This window comes from Saccopteryx leptura, chromosome 7 (assembly GCF_036850995.1).
Source record: "Saccopteryx leptura isolate mSacLep1 chromosome 7, mSacLep1_pri_phased_curated, whole genome shotgun sequence".
Lineage (NCBI taxonomy): Eukaryota > Metazoa > Chordata > Mammalia > Chiroptera > Emballonuridae > Saccopteryx > Saccopteryx leptura.
In genome coordinates, this window is record NC_089509.1 from 14,748,563 (window position 1) to 14,766,658 (window position 18,096).

General features: G+C 36.4%; 1 protein-coding gene across 1 annotated transcript in view; it reads right to left on the reverse strand.

Annotated features, from left to right (window-relative positions):
* ACTR3 (actin related protein 3) overlaps nucleotides 1–18,096 on the reverse strand; it is a 59,793-nt gene that overhangs the window by 35,792 nt on the left and 5,905 nt on the right. The window contains exon 2 of the mRNA XM_066345214.1: nucleotides 954–1,009. Within this exon, the coding sequence (XP_066201311.1) occupies nucleotides 954–1,009 (56 nt within the window). The remainder of the gene's footprint in view (nucleotides 1–953; nucleotides 1,010–18,096) is intronic.

An 18,096-nucleotide genomic window follows, 5' to 3' on the forward strand; every position in this document is an offset into this window, starting at 1 on the left:
CCCAATTGAAACTAAAGACCTGCAGTTTTTGGCAAGCCTAGTAATTTCTGCCTAGTTCTCAGCTTCACTATTTCTGAAATCTAAGCTGCTTTCACTACTATTCGCATATTTATTTTTCCGTTTCTTTCTCCTTTCCATAAACCAATAAAAATACACAAAAATATTCAAATAGTCACATAAATACAACCTTGCAAAACTACTGACACTCCCAAAATTAAATTATAAAGACAACCAAGCAAAGGTTCTAAAGATTTGTCATCTAATAAGCTAAAGTTTTAATTAAGCAGTAGGACAAGTAGATCAGAGGTGTTACTATATAAAATGCAAAAGGTGAATTGTTTGAAAGTCAAAAGTATAAAAGTACACCCACCAGGTACCAGAAACATAATCCATGCTAACAAATAAAAGCACTAACAAACCAAATGTGAGAGTATTTTTAAAAAACTACTGAAAGTTGTTGGTCAATTAAACAAAAACAGGACAGAACAATAACACTGTGTGGTTGTATCAGAAAATAGCTAGTTAACATCTCTAAATAGGAAATGCCATCCTTATTCCGAAACATGGGCTCTCATCAGGGATGTCAACAAGCACAAGGCCCTGCAGACAGTAACCATACCCACAAACCAAAGGGCAGTCTTCACAGCTGTGTGATAGGAGAGGCACTACTTAATCCTCACCTATTACAAGCACACACCAGTAACAGCAATATCCTTAAAGCAGAAGGTTGTTTAATTCATTCATTTTTGTCTTTATAAAAAAGATATTTGGGAGATTTGTTAAATGGAGCTAAACAGAGAGCTGAAATGAATGGTTAGAAGTATAGAAATGAGACCACACTTTACAAACCATGCATTTAAAGATTAAATATAACAGTATATCAGAAATGATTTTCTTCTACTTTAAGAAAAGATCTTTAACAAATTAATGTGTGGCTTAAAAGAAACACTTACAGGAAGGAATGATAAACTGTGGTTCTGTATTTCCAGCATATCCTAGTTTTGTATACCTGAAAAACAAAGAATTTTATAAGGATTTCACTTACATCATAGCAATTATGAATTTGTTAGATTTCCATTTATTATATAATAAGGTTCGTGGTGGGTAGATAATGCATAAAATTCCGTAGCTTCAGTTCATTTAAAATCTATACTTCTAAAATTATAAATATCCATAGATTTAACCAGAGAAATTCTACTTCTAGAAATTGATCCTGCAGAAATATTCGTACATATGAGAAGTAACATATAACAGGGCCATGTTATTATATATATACATGTATATATATGCATATATACTGACTCTTTTTGCTATAATCTTACTTATAACAGCAAAAGGGGAAATAACCATCAAATGAAACTAAATAGGCTAAATTTATGATATGATATGGTATATAGCTATTTAAAAAGGAGATTGAAGAAGGTCTTTATGTACTGATAGAAACAACTGCAAAATGTACTGTTAACTGAACAAAGCAAGGTACAGAACAATTTTTCAAGTATTCTATATTTGTATAAAAGTAAAGGGACAAGGTAAAAACAGACAAAATAATAGTTGATTGCATAGGCAAAGAATAGTATCTCTGAAAGAGCATAAAGAAATCAGTAATTATAGTTGTCCCCAGGGAAGAAAATTGGGGAAGTAGGTGATGGTCAGAGGTGAGAAGGTTTTTAGTGCATAGTTTTAATTGCAACAGTCTCATACTATTTGAATGCATTACTATTCATTAATAAATAAATTGTTTAACTGTTCTGCCACAGTGAATTCCACCTATATTCTCACAATAACAAAATAATAAATAACAAGTAACGTATTGGGGGCTACTTGTGAGATAGCTGGACACCTTTTGGCCGTGTGGCCTATTAACTACCTATGAGTGCTTTAGAGAGAAAATAACAATACATATTCAAACTCATTGCTAAAGAGTAGGGAGGCAAATTGCTGACATTCTTTTATTCTTATAATATCCACAGGATTTTTTTTCTAATATAAAAAGGGGGGAATCTCTGGGGGTATTTTAGCCCCAAAACTTTGTTTGAGAACCTGAGAGTGAGTGCCAAAGAGACTAAATCATTAAAAATAACAGAAATACATAAACTGTTCAAAATGTTCTAATGCTCTACTGACTAAATTCCTTCAAAGATTCCCCACTGTCCATGTTTTAAATGATAAACAAAACATCTTTACAAGGTATACAGAAGAGCTCCTTTAATAACTGGCTCCTGACAACCTCCCCCAGCAACCCTGACATTACACCAGATGCCCTCCCTAGCCATAACACTTCTGAATTTCTGAGCAGACCAACGCATTTCAGGCCACAAAGCCACTTTTTTCACTGTTCAACTACAGAAAATGAGCTACTTTCAACACTGATTGCAACAACTAAACTCTTACTCATTCTGAAAACTTCAGATTAAATAACCCTGCCTCATATGAAAATTTTCATAACTTCCAAGAGAGTTGATTACCTCTGCCCTTGTGAATACAGGTATTATTTAATAATAATTCCTACGCCTTGAGACTCCCTCAGCTATAAAATAAGAAGTAACTCAATATTGTTCAGAGTATTAAAGATGAGACATTAAGCACCTGGCACAGAGTACACATTCAATACCTGTCAACTCTATAATTACTCTTTTCCTCCACTCTCTTAAATTTTTCATTTCTTCAATCAGATAAAGGCCATACAGACACCTGAACTTTTAAATGCTTACAGTTACAGTACAAATTATTCCTTTATCTATAAACCAAAGTCAGTCTGTATAAGATTTTTCAGATTATAGCTTATATCTGATATTTTTATCACACTTCCAATGTCAACTTTTTTTTATTCTTCCAAATCAAGAGTCTCTTATTAATGTGAAAATTTTATGTGTAGTAAAACAGAACTCCTGTAATAGATAAGATGTCAGCATGACTCGAGAGCTCACATTCCCCTGGTTTGGGGACAGAATAGCTAAAATATTAAAATACATAAAACCAACATCAACTGATATGAATAATCTGTTCTCATTGAATTACTAAAAACCACTATAATCTATCTGATAAAGAGTGTAAAATCAGTTAAAACACTACTCGAAAGAGTACAAGCTACAGTGGAACTGACTGTGCCTTATCAAAATAAAAACATTTAAAACATGACACTGGCCAAAACTGTCTGGGCCACAATACCAGAAAATCTACAGTCTGACTAACACTTAGTGGAAGGATTAATACCTAATTATTCCCATTTGCTACCACAGCAGTTCAACTCATATACGTATACAACAATACCCTAACAAACAACACAGGGAATATCTTGCTTTCAATTCTGACCTCCAACAAGGAGAACAGAATATTCTTTCCCAAATCTCACTGCTTACCTCAAAAATCTTCAAATGAGGCTGTACTGCCTACAAAATTAAATACAAAATTGTTCCTGTTTCTATAAAATGAGTGATTGTAATAGTTCCTATAGTTCCCTTTCAGACAAAAAAATATTTTAATTAAATCCTTCAGATGAATATTAAAGTTCTCCATAAATAAGCCCCAATTCTACTGTACATGCATGTCTCCCCTCATTTGCTCCCATGAACACAACCTAAAGCATACTCATTTTCACCTACATGACTTGCACATTTCCCCTTCACATATTATCTGTGCTTACACTTCACCCTTTCAGAAAAGCTCTCACAATTTAGGACTCCTCCGTGAAGTTTTTCCTGATCACTTGAACTATCAGTCATCCTTTCTTTAAATAAAGTCTTTATCTCTTCCACTCCCTGAATATGTATTACAAGCCTGTATTATTTTTATGTGTGTAAAATAACAGCTCCCAAATATGATATTAAGATATCTGAGGCAGACATTCTATTACAGTAGAAAATCTCTTAAGAAACTTCCATTTAACAAATTCACCAGATTAATCAATACTCCATTCTTCGTTAAAATCAAATTCCCTCAATTGAGCATATTCCTCAATAAATTACTTTCAAAACAAATACTAGGCCCTGGCCGGTTGGCTCAGCGGTAGAGCGTCGGCCTGGCGTGTGGAAGTCCCGGGTTCGATTCCCGGCCAGGGCACACAGGAGAAGTGCCCATCTGCTTCTCCAGCCCTCCCCCTCTCCTTCCTCTCTGTCTCTCTCTTCCCCTCCCGCAGCCAAGGCTCCATTGGAGCAAGGATGGCCCGGGCACTGGGGATGGCTCCTTGGCCTCTGCCCCAGGCGCTAGAGTGGCTCTGGTCGCAGCAGAGCGATGCCCCGGAGGGGCAGAGCATTGCCCCCTGGTGGGCGTGCCGGGTGGATCCCGGTCGGGCGCATGCTGGAGTCTGTCTGACTGTCTCTCCCGGTTTCTAGCTTCAAAAAAATACAAAAAAACAACAACAACAAAAAAAAACAAATACCAAGAGTCTAATGAACTTATTAATACAAAACAGTCAAAACAAGTATGTTCTTCCCCAAAACACACATACACACACAAAAATATATAAAGTACATCAACTGTATGGATTTATCATTACATCTAATCATTTCTACCATAGTTAAAACTCCATAGCAAAATATTTTTCTAATGTGAGGTGACAGCCAAATATATTTACTGATGTTCTACAGCCTAGATTTTAAAATTTAAATAATATTCCTAAAGAACAAAATCATGTGAAGTTTAAATACACTGGATACAGATTTCTAAATTATAGTAATTAATGATTATCATAGATGACACTATTTTTACCAATTAAAAAATATGAGGGGAAATTTTTAAGTTCACTTAAATTTAAAAGTTGCTTAGTCTTGGTCTTGACAGGGTAGCTCAGTAAATAAAGCATCATCCCAGCGCAGAGGTCGTGGGTTCAATCCACAGTCAATGACTGTACAAATAATTGGAACTACTAAATAGAATGGCGAGTTAATGCTTCTTTCTCTATCCCTCCGCTCTCTCTCTCCCTTTCAATCTCTCACAAGTTAATGGGAAAATTAAAAATAAATAAATAAAAGTTGCTTAGCTTCTAAAAGTTAATTTGGTTCAAAAAAAATGTGGTATAGAATACAATAAAAATAGAAAAAGTCACATACTGAAACCTGGAAAAGATTTGTTGAGTCAGGCCGAACCCTCAAAAATTCACATTTTCTCTGGTAGAGAGAGAGCAAAGTGCTAGATAACAAAATAAGAATTTGTCTCTTTTTAAACACTCTTATATATACTATTAGCAAACTTTAAAAATTGCTTTGAAAATACTCAAAAATTCAAAGTTCAGAAACTGTTTAGAAAATACATCACAAAAATAAAAATATCAGAATAGGACTACAGAACACTCAGGCTTAAAACAGACATTTTAATGCTCATATAAAACACTTTAGTGCTCATATATGTGCAGAGAATAGAAGCATTTAGGTAAGGAGGAGGAAAGATGAGAGGAAAAGAATTCAATAAAACTTGAAGGAACTGAGACTAAAAGTGGAATCTAAAAGGATGAGCTGAAAAATTACATTTCCAACACTTTACATATTAGTATATATAAAACAGTAATATCTGAAGAGCACACTAATAAACTAGAAGGGGCTTGGGTATAGCTATAAAAGGTTTGCTTAAAAACTTCTAAATTTTCTTTATATAAAATTTATTAGAAAAAGTACAAAATAGTAAATTTATTTAAAACTTACAAATAAAAAGCTTTTCAAATGTAAAATTCCATTAACCAAAATTAACTCTTACCAGTTTTTATATTTGAAATAGCTAAGCTAAGACATATAGCTACCACAGAGAAGAAACTTTTCAAGCAGATTGCAGAAAAAGATTTTTTTACTTTTTCCCTGCATTAAAAAAAAATAAAAAACCCCTTTCTCAGAGACAGAAAAAGATATTTCATACAAATGAAAATAAAAAAAGTTGAGGTAGCAATACTTATCTTTGACAACACAGTCTTAAGGCTGTAATAATACACAAAGGACACTACATAATGATCAACAGAGCAATCCAACAAGAGGATATAACCCTTAAACACACTAATGTACCCAACACAGGAGCACCTAAAATATGTAAATATGTAAAGCAAATGATAGACCTTGAAGGCAGAAAATCAACAAGTAATCAGCAACCTTAAATAACACACTAAACCAGATGGATTTCACTGATATGTTTAGAGCATTTTACCCCAAAGCAGCAGAACATACATTCTTAAGTGCACATGGAACATTTTTTAGGATAGACCACACATTAGAACACAAAACAAGTATTAATAAATTTAACAAGAACGAAATTATATCAAGCATCTTCACTAATCATAATGGTATAAAACTAGAAACCAATCAGAAGAAAACAAAACTGAGCCTAACCAGGTGATAGGCACAGTGGATAGAGCGTTGGACTGGGATGTGGAGGATCCAGTTTCAAAGCCCCAAGGCTGCGGGCTTGATCGGGGGCTCACCAGCTTGATAGCGGGGTCATTGGCTTGAGCAAGGGGTCACTCACTCTGCTATAGCCCCAGGTCAAGGCATGTATGAGAAAGCAATCAACAAACTAAGGAGACTAAGGAGTTGCAACGAAGAATTGATGCTTCTCACCTTCCTGCCTGTCTGTCCCCTCACTCTGTCTCTGTCACCAAAAAAAAAAAAAAAAAAAAAGAAACTTGAAGAACACATAAAGACATACAGGCTAAATAACATGTTACTAAACAATTATTAACTTAACAATGAGATCAAGAATGAAATCAAAATATACCTTGAAACAAAGGAAAATGGAACATAACAATAATAAATCTATGGGACACAGTCCTAAGATTAGGACTGAAAGGAATTCTAAGAGAAAAAAAATCACAGCATTACAGGTCTATCTAAAGTTCTAAACCATGAAAAATCTCATATAACATTTTAAGCTGACACTTAAAGGAGTTAGAAAAAGAACAAACAAAATTCAAAGTGAGTAGAGGAAAGTAAATAATAAAGATCAGAGCAGAAATAAATAGTCTAATTAACAATATCAAAAGATCAATGAAACAATGAGCTGGTTCTTTGAAAAGATAAAAACTGACAAACCTTTAACCAGACTCATCAAGAAAAAGAGAGGAGCCAAATAAATAACATCAGAAATGAAAGAGCCTGACCTGTGGTGGCGCAGTGGATAAAGCATCGACCTGGAAATGCTGAGGTCGCCGGTTCAAAACTCTGGGCTTGCCTGGCCAAGGCACATATGGGAGTTGATGCTTCCAGCTCCTCCCCCTTCTCTCTCTCTGTCTCTCCTCTCTCTCTCCCTCTCTGTCTCTCCCTCTCCTCTCTAAAATGAATAAAAAAAAAAATTTTTAAAAAGTACATCACTTTAAAAAAAAAAATGAAAGAGAAGAAATAACAACTGACATCAAAGAAACACAAAGGAGTGTAAGAAAATATTATAAACAACTATACAGTATGCCAACATATTGGACAGTATGGATAAGAGGATAAATTCTTAGAAACAACCTTCCAAAACTAAATAGGCAGATTATAAAAAGTAAAACTGAAGCAATAATCAAAAACTCCCAACAAACAGACCTGAACTGGAAAACTTCACCAGTGAATTGTAGGAAACATCCAAATAAGAATTAAGGCACTGGCCAGTTGGCTCAGTGGATAGAGTGTTGGCTTGGCTTATGGATGTCACGGTTCAACTACCAGTCAGCGCACACAAGTGAAGTGACCATCTGCTTTTCCCTCCCTCCCTCGCCCCCTTCTCTCCATCTTCCCCTCCAGTAGCCAGTGGCTCTACTTGTTCAAGTGTAGGCTTCAAGCACCGAGGATAGCTTGTTGGACTTGAACATCTGCCCTAGATGAGGGCTGCCATGTAGATAATGGTCAGGAGCAAGAGTCGGGAAGGATGGGGGAGAGGAAGGGAGGGAAAAAACACAACAGAGAATTAACATCTATCCTCCTCAAACTATTCCACAAAATCCAAGAGGAGGCAAGACTCCCAAATTCATTTGACCAGGCCAGCATTATCCTAATTTCAAAACCAGATGAAGACACTACAAAGAAAGAAAATTATAGGCCAATATCCCTGATGAACATACATGCTAAAATTCTCAACAAAATATACTGTTCACAAAAATTAGGGGATATTTCAAAATGAATATGAAATGATAAAATATTCCTTAATTTTTATGAGCAGAATTAGGGGATATTTCAAAATTAATATGAAGCAATAAAATATCCCCTAATTTTTATAAGCAGATTAGGGTATATTTCAAAATAAATATGAAGCAATAAAATATTCGCTAATTTTTGTAAGCAATGTATTAGCAAACCAGATCCAACAATACATTAAAAAAACTATGCACCATGATCAAATGGGATTTATTTTGGAGATGCATGGCTGGTAAAATATCCTCAAATCAATTAACATGATACACAAGCCACATAAACAAAATGAAAACTAAAAACCATTAGATCATAGCAATGGAACAGAAAAAGCATTTGATAAAATCTAGCACCTATTTATGACCAAAACTTTTAGCAAAATGGGACTTAAGGAAACATACCTAAACATAATAAAGACCATATATGACAAATCCACAGACAACATCATACTCAATGGGAAAAACTATATACAACCGTTTCCCTTAACATCAGGAACAAAAAAGAGATGGTCACTTTCACCACTCTTATTCAACATAGTATTGGAAGTCCTAGCCACAGAAATCAGACAAGAAGAAATAAAAGGCACCCAAATTGGAAAGGAAGAAGTAAAACTGTCAATATTTGAAGACGACATGATTCTGTATATAGAGAACCCTAAAGATTCCACCAAAACAATACTAGAACTGAAAAATGAAATCAGTAAAATAGCAGAATACAAAATATTCAGAAAACAGTTGCATTTTTACACACCAATAATTATCAGAAAGGGAAACTAAAAGAACAATTCCATTCACAATTGCTTCAAAACAAATACGTAAAATACCCAGGAATAAATTTAACCAAGGATATAAATGACCTGTACTAAAAGAAATTGTAAGACACTAAAGAATGAATTTTAAGATAAAAATAAGTGGAAAAGCATATACAATGTTTGTGCAGTGAATAATAAACACTATTAAAACATCTGTACTATCCAAGCAATCTACAGATTCAATTAGTTTTTATCACAATACCAGTGGTATATTTCAAACAACTAGAAGAAATACTCCAAAACTTTATATGAATCACAAAAGACACAAAATAGCTACAGCAATTGTAAGAAGAACAAAGTTGGAGGAATCATGCTACCTGATATCAAACTATACAAGGCCAAAGTACTCAAAACTGCATGGTACAGGCATAAAAACAGACATACAGATCAATGTAACAGACTCCAGAGCCCAGAAATAAACTCATGCAGATATAGTCAATTATTTGACAAAGGAGACAAGAACATATAGTGGAACAAAAATAGTCTACATAATAGTGTCGGGGAAATTAAACAGATACTTCCAAATAAATGAAACTAGACAATCTTCTAGTTTAAACTAGAAGAATAAACTCAAAATGTATTAGACTTAAATGTTGTCTGACCGGTGGTGGCTCAGTAGATAGAGCGTTGACCCAGGACACTGAGATCCCCAGTTCAAAACCCCGAGGTTGCTGGCTTGTGCGTGGGATCTTCGACATGATCCCAAGATCACTGGCTTGAACCCAAAGGTAACTGGCTTGACCAAGGGGTCACTGGCTTAGCTGGAACATAGGAGAAGCAATCAATAAACCAGGGGTCTCAAACTCAACTCAGCATGTGGGCCGCAGCGCAAGATCACAGCCATTCGGCGGGCTGCAGGGCTGCACTAGGTCTACAAAAGGCAACTGTTACGCAACACTTTTCTCACTGCAGTTGAAAACAAAAAAAATCAGTACAACAAGCACAATCATACATGCAGTTTACTCAGTGTCACAAAACGACCAGAAACTGTAGTTCGCATCACAACTGCTGTTAACTAAGCTTATATCTAGCTAGGATGCTAGAGAAATGAAAAATACAAGTAGGCCCCTAGGCTTACTTAATTTTATCCAAAATATTTTGAACTTCGTGGATTAGTCTGCGGGCTGCACAAAATTGTTCGGCGGGCCGCATGCGGCCCGCGGGCCACGAGTTTGAGACCCCTGCAGTAAACTAAAGTGACGCAACTATGAGGTGATGCTTCTCTTCTTACCTCATTTATCTCTTCTCTCTCTCCCTACCTCCTTCCCACCCTTCCTTTCTTCCTTTCTCTCTCACTAAAAAAAAAAAAACAAAAAACAAACAAACAAAAAAACGGTTTACACAATCTACTGCCCATCAAATCAATTCCAAACCACTGTGCCCCATTTTAACTGTTTCTGAAATAAGGCAGGATATAAATAATACAAACTACTTGCTGTCCCACAGCTGCCAATAGAGATAATAAATTCTAGGTAGGACAATCTTAACTGATCCCCCTCAAATTTTTTGGAACTCCTTCCTGACTTCCCTTTAGCAATAAAATATTTACTGGGAATTATGGAATATTATGCACGAGGCTATAACTTGAAGAGTGAATAAAAAAGATATGCTGCCATTATACAGCTCTCAATTTAGCTTACATAGACATTGACAAAGTGTTCCTTCCCTTCCATCATATCCCAGTTATGCTTTACCGAGTATTTGGTCAAGTTCAGCTCCTTCATAAACCATCCCCCAAATACTACAACCCTTACTAATCTTCTCAAACATCTGAAGACTAAAATATCATCCTTAATTATTGCACACAAATTAGTTTCACCTCTGGAATTAAACTGTAAGCTAAGATCATGCTACATAGCTTTCTGTCTATACTATTACTACTTCCTTGCATTGCAAACCTAACATACCCAAACTCACGTTTCCCACCTCACTTTGTTTCCTCCCACTGTTCTCTCACCTGGTACACCAGCCTTATATCTCTGCCTGTATCAATTCTTTACTCATCTTTGAAGGCCTATTTCAGTTATTATCTCTACCAGGAAGACTTTTTCATCTTCCCTTCACCTATAATTTTAAAAAGTTTCATTTCTACCTGCCAGAATATTTATCACATTGTCATAATTACTTGTGCACATGTAAGCTTCCTAAAGGCAGGCACCATTTTCCTTTCTTTCTTTCTTTGTTTTCTGAGAGAGAGAGAGGAGAGAGAGAGAGAGAGAGAGAGAGAGAGAGAGAGAGAGAGAGAGGACAGAAATGAAAAGCATTAACTCATAGCTGTGTCGCTTCAGTTGTTCATTGATTGCTTCTCATAGGTGCCTTGAGCAGGCAACTGAAGCCAAGTCAGTGACCTTGGTATGTTGATGATCTCGCACTCAAACCTGTGACCCTGCGCTCAAGCTGTTGAGCCTGCGCCCAAACCAGATAAGCCCACACTCAAGCCAGCAACCTCGGGGTTTCAAACCTGGGATCTCAGCATCTTAGGTAACGCTCTATCCACTGCATCACCACCAGACAGGCGCACACATCATTTCCTATTCATCTTTATATTCCCCTTGGCAAAAGTATTGCAAAAGCATTCATTGTGCACTTGATGCTTACTAGATATTTACTGAAGATCAAATTTTTCCAACTATGAACAAACAGATGCATAAGCTATTTTCTCCCTGTCAAATGTGTGTGTATCACATTATCTTCTGAAAAGAATGAGTGCAGCTCAAAGTCTTTATAATTCTGGTTCACTATTAAAAAAAAAAACTTAAATAGCCTCTCGTATCACTGCATTACCAACTGGGTCCTACTTTCCAAAATTACTAGACTGCTCTACCTCTGTTCTAATGAATATTCCATATTATTCATGCTATCAATTATTCTTTTGAAAAACTGCTCTTTCACATCTTTAGATTGAACACAAATTCTAAGGGTTTTACACTTTTGGAAAAGAATGTTAATTCAAACTAAGTAATAACAGATCAAGTAATTATTAAAATGAAATAAGGAAATTAAGGCAACAAAAAGACAAATAGTCAACATATTTCCCCATTCCCATCATTTTCCCTACAGTGTGGACACTCATTTTTTTCTGCCGGACTCCAATCCCACTCCTACTCTGAGGTACCCACCTATTATTAAGACTTGGCAGGAGGCAAATCCCACATCCCATTTTAGAAGGAAGGAACTAACACTGACCCATCCCACTGCTGTCAGCTACAACACATCACATGATCTATGTCTAGCCTATCTGGTCAGAACTTTGAATCTTGACAAGATGAAGAGAAGGGTCAGAATTCATATGGCTAGTATCTAGTTGCAGCATCCTGCAGACCTTAGCAATGGTAGTCAACCTGGTCCCTACCGCCCACTAGTGGGCGCTCCAGCTTTCATGGTGGGTGGTAGCAGAGCAACCAAAGTATAAATAAAAAGATAGATTTAACTATAGTAAGTTGTTTTATAAAGATTTATTCTGCCAAACTTAGAGGAAATCTGACATGAAGTACTTGGTAAGTAATTATTATTGTATGCTTTAACTTGCTGTAACTCTGCTTTGTAAATTTTATAAAGTAAAGTTACTTCCCTACTTTATAAATCACCATTACTGTGGAACTGGTGGGCAGTTAGAAAATTTTACTACTAACAGAGATACAAAAGTGGGCGGTAGGTATAAAAAGGTTGACTAGAGCATGATTTTGGTGGCAGACTGTTGTTACCTGGCCTCCCCTTTTCTCTGCTTTTCTAAGCCTAAGCCTGATTCTTTAGCCTTCCCATCAATTTTATGATCTACATCATAACTGTTCAAATAACTTTTTTTTGCTTATATTAGCAAGTCATTTTGTTGTTTGCATCCAAGATTTCTCACTGATATAGTAACAAGTTACTTTTCTTCTCAGTCTTCCTATCAAGTTTAAATCCTGTTCACTTAAAAAAAAAAATTAAAAATCAAGCCTCTGTTTTGTTTCGTTTTTTAAATAATTTTCTGGACAACAAGGCAATCTGAAACAAACAAAGCAAGTCCTTTTGAAAAAATTTAATCTTTTAAATGAATAACAAATTAACCAAGAAAAGGCAAAGAAAAAAGCCCCAAAATATCTCTCTCCTTTGGTCTGTTACCTTTTACTTTTTTTGGTTTTTATACAGCAAAATTTTAAAATAAATACTTCCAAACAGAAAACATGTAAGTTTTGGCCCTGGCCGGTTGGCTCAGTGGTAGAGCGTCGGCCTGGCGTGCAGAAGTCCCGGGTTCGATTCCCAGCCAGGGCACACAGGAGAAGCGCCCATCTGCTTCTCCACCCCTCCCCCTCTCCCGCAGCCGAGGCTCCATTGTAGCAAAGATGGCCCGGGCGCTGGGGATGGCTCCTTGGCCTCTGCCCCAGGCGCTAGAGTGGCTCTGGTCACAACAGAGCGATGCCCCGGAGGGGCAGAGCATCGCCCCCTGGTGGGCGTGCCAGGTGGATCCGGCACAGTCTATCTGACTGTCTCTCCCGGTTTCCAGCTTCAGAAAAATACAAAAAAAAAAAAAAAAAAAAAAGAAAACATGTAAGTTTTCACTAATACTAAAACTGTGTGCATCCATCATATACACCAGAGATAATCTCTATAGTTCTATTTTAGAAAAATGTTCTACTTTCTGGCAACCCATGTGTTTTCCTTAATCTATATATTCATTATTTTTAAAGTCAAAAACTAAATATTAAGTCTCCTACATCTAATAAAAAAATTTATCAGTTCTATTATTACTAAGTTATCCTTAAGTTGAACCATTTCATTTCTGTATTTTATGAGAGGAATGCCTTCTTTAATGCATCAATTATTCATTTTCAAATTGTGGCTGCAGAAATATGTATACCTTCATTTGAAAGTTATATGTAATTAAATATTTTCTTAATTTAACTCTCCTAAGTTAATCTGCAATCATCAGTTTTATCATGTTACATACAACCTGTCCTTGCAATATTCACATGGCTAATAAGTCTGTATCATTTAACATGCAAGTGTTTTAGGTTAACCAAATCAATAAATTAGTCACTAAGACCTCCCCATATATTTCTTATTTGTACTACAAACTAGCAGTTCTAAAAACATGTTTAGTATTTTTATATGTTTAAATTTGAACACTATTCAAAAACTGGGTTAACAATTTAGCTACCTTTGTTGAATGTATCCCGACTGGGGGCAGTATAGCAATGGACTATGGAATTACACTGCCTCAGGGCTCAAATTTGAGATTTACTACTCAACTATATCCACTATTTATTTTAGCAAGTTATTTAAGCTCTCTATACCTCAGTTTCCTCATCTTTAAAATGTAATTATATATCCTGGCCAGTTGGCTCAGTGGTAGAGCGTCGGCCTGGCGTGCAGGAGTCCCAGGTTCGATTCCCAGCCAGGGCACACAGGAGAAGCACCCATCTGCTTCTCCACCCCTCTCCCTCTCCTTCCTCTCTATCTCTCTCTTCCCCTCCCGCAGCCAAGGCTCCATTGGAGCAGAGCTGGCCCGGGCGCTGGGGATGGCTCCATAGCCTCTGCCTCAGGCGCTGGAATGGCTCTGGTTGCAACAGAGCAACGCTCCGGATGGGCAGAGCGCCGCCCCCTGGTGGGCATGCCAGGTGGATCCTGGTCGGGCGCATGCGGGAGTCTGACTGCCTCCCCGTTTCCAACTTCAGAAAAATATATACAAAAAACAAACAAACAAAAAAAAACTTACAATGTAATTATGTAATAGTATTTACTTCATAGGTTTCTAAAAAAGGTTATAAACAATTATCTCAAAAACAAAACTACTAAAAGTGTCTCATTTTGTATACATACCAAGTAAATAACTGAAATCCAAAAACTTAATATATTTAAAATTTATATGTCTATAAAACCAATAAAAAGCATATAGTATTTCTTTAAAAAGAGCATTCATATTATGAAAATTGTTTCTTTTTTCTTTTTTATTAAATGATAGGCAGGGAGGTGGAGAGACATATCCCACATGTACCCCTACTGGTGATGCTCTGCCCATCTGGGCTATTTTATTTTAGTACCTGAGGCAAGGCCATGGAGCCATCCTCAGCGCCTGGGGCCAACTTGCTCCAACCACTCAAGCCATGGCTGCCAGAGAGAAGAGCAGAGCGGGAGAGTGGGAAGAGGAGAGGGAGGGTAGAGGGGGGAGGGGAGAAGGGAGATGGGGGAGGGGAGGAAGGAGATGGGAGGGGAGAAAGGAGAGGGGATAGGGGAAGTGGAAGAGAGGGGGAAAGGGGGAGAGGGGGAGAGGGGAGGGGGAGAGGGGAGGGGGAGAGGGGGAGAGGGAAGGGGGAGAGGGAAGGGGGAGAGGAAGGGGGAGAGGAGGGGTAAAGAAGCAGATGGTCGTTTCTCCTGTGTGCCCTGACAGGGAATGAAACTCAGGACTTCCACACGCCGGGCTGATGCTCTACTGCTGAGCCAAGCTGCCAGGGCGAAAACTGTTTCTAAACTTGACTGAAAACGTTATGCTGGGGAACATAAAAGTATAATTTTTTATTTTTCATACATGTTTTATTACAACAAAAAACTCTAAAGACTTTTGATGCATGTGCTGCACCAGGCCTCAACCTAAACTACCTTAACATTGTGTTATATATACTATTAACTACTAACAAGAAATTTCAACTACTATACCCAATGAATGTGAACTCCACAGAAAATTTAAGAAAATTTAAATGTACTATTAATTAATAACAAAGAATATTCCTAAAAGACTTTTCTCAAATCTGGACCTCTATTTCATTTGTAAACAGTGGTTTAAATTATTTCTCAAAATTCTATTTCAGCTCCATAATTTAATATAAGTCATTAGGCACTTCCTGTAATTTATAAAAAGTCAAAAATACACATTAAATACTATTTTTGGAGCCTCGAAGTAACTGAATTTTAAAAGTGCTTATATAGCAGAACAGTGCACTTTATTCAATCAGACTAAACACTTGTATTTTATCATAAATCAATACTATATAATTTATATTTTTAAAGAATTCCAAAAAACAACCCTACACTGCATTTCCCCCTTTTTAAGACATTATATTCCCTCAAGCACACTAATTACAGTAACTGTCTTAAAAACACCCTTCACAAAGGACAGAAAGCCTTAAAGGAGAAATGTTTAAAGATGGAATATTCAGCATCAGAAAAGATGGGGGAAAATTTTTTTTGGTGGTATATGTTACCAATAAGGAGGAGTAAAAGGAAAAAAGAATTTATCTGATCTCACAAATTCAAAGCTATTTCTATAAGAATGGCTTGCACTTAAATCAACAGTTCGGAATGGTTTTGAAGAAATTTTTGAAAGAAAACTGTTAAAATTCCACAAAATGGTCCTTTGGAATAAATTAGGATGTTATATTTTATCTTTTTGTCCTCTTATTACTCAACTATGTAGGTACCTTTTATATAGTTTATAATATAAAGGCCCACATAAAGATATAAATAGCACAAAAAGTATCCTATTCTGAAGAACCAAACTTAAAACATTAATCCACTAAAATTACCTTATCTTGCACTGTTACTAAATAATACATGTATTTATAAGTGTGTGGTAAGCTATAAAGCTGGTTAATGTAGTGTTATTACTTAACTGCTGCTCTTGCCTCTTTATGCCAGTGGCTATTACAGATCAGCAGTGTCATAAAAAGAGGCTACAGGTTCCAATAGAATTATAGGTGAGCGTTCAAATGCGTTTTTATAGAGGAATTTTGTCTCAGAAAACATATTGCTTGAAGCTATATTTTAACCATTCTACACTTCAGTTTCCACATGCTGGAGAAGGGGAAGCATGCTAGACAAAGAGGAACACTGTGGAGGAAAATTTAGCCCTATTCTGAGCAAACTCTCCTGCTAAGGAGAAATAAATGGGCTGAGATAAGAGACTGGCTATCAGGAAGCTGCTCTCACTCCTTCAAGCCTCATGTGCTCACTCATGCTTCTCACTGTGATATTCAAGACAGATCCCATATCCAAGATACTTTTAAAGAAGAAACATTAATATTCAATCTTTTGTTTTCTCTTTAAATTGTCATTTTATTAACCTCAATGTATAAATTATAATGATCACTGCCAAATCTCCTCCCCTTTCATTCCTGAAATTCTGTATTTCTAAGTTTCTCTAGAACATTTCCAATTATGGATTATTCCAAATTTAATAACCAATTCCAATTTTACTCAGCTTTTTAAATCCAACTCCCTTATTGTCCCAAGCAAACTCATAATCTTGAAATCTTCACTGCTGCCTATTTACGATCCACCTGAGTCAACTAGTTACACACCTCCTAGTTACATACCTCCACTGTGCAAAGCACTGCAGGAGATAAGAAAGTAAGAATGACACTGTGTTCCTTTCCTTAAAATCTTCAATTCAATAAAAGAGAACATAAATGAAATAATTAAAATGTATGTGAGCTCTTACTATGCACCAATCATTGCGCTGACCCATTTTCATTATCTCAAAAAAAAAATTAGATATTATGAACTCCACATAACACAAGGTTAAAAATAAGACCTGGAGAATTTGAAGTGTACAGCTTCAGGTCATATGAAATGGTAGAGTGTGAAATGAAAACAACTATACTACAAAGCCCTTACTTATCCTAAATAAACAATCCAAAACAATATAATTGCCAGAAGAAAGGTACAAATTAAAAGGGAAAAAAAGCAACCTTTCCCAAATTTCTCTCTTCTGCTCCCTTCTCACTGCCAACACCGTTATTTCAGCCCTTCTCTGCAAAGCTAGTGCTCAGGGGGCTGCTTAAAAATCATCTATGAAGCCTATTTAAATGAATATTCCTAGGCCCAATCCTTGAGATCCTGAGTCATTGAGTATGGGTGTTTCTGAAGCAGGTTTTTTGGGGTTTTTTTGGTTTGGTTTTTTTTAGAGAGAAAAAGGGAGAGACAGAGAGAGAGAGAAGCTTCGATTTGTTGTTTCTCTTATCCACGCTGTCATTGGTTGATTTTTTTTTTTTTTTTTTTTTTACTGGTGGATTTTAGAGAGAAATGGAGACACAGAGAGAAACAGAGATAGACACAGAGATTGGGGCAGGAGGAGAAGCATTGATTTGTTGTTCCAATTAGTTGTGCATTCATTGGTCACTTCCATACATGCTCTGACCGGGGATCGAACCCCCAACCTTGGCATATCAGGAAACTGAGCTACTCAGCCAGGACCTGAAGTAGTTTTTTAAACCAGACCCCTAT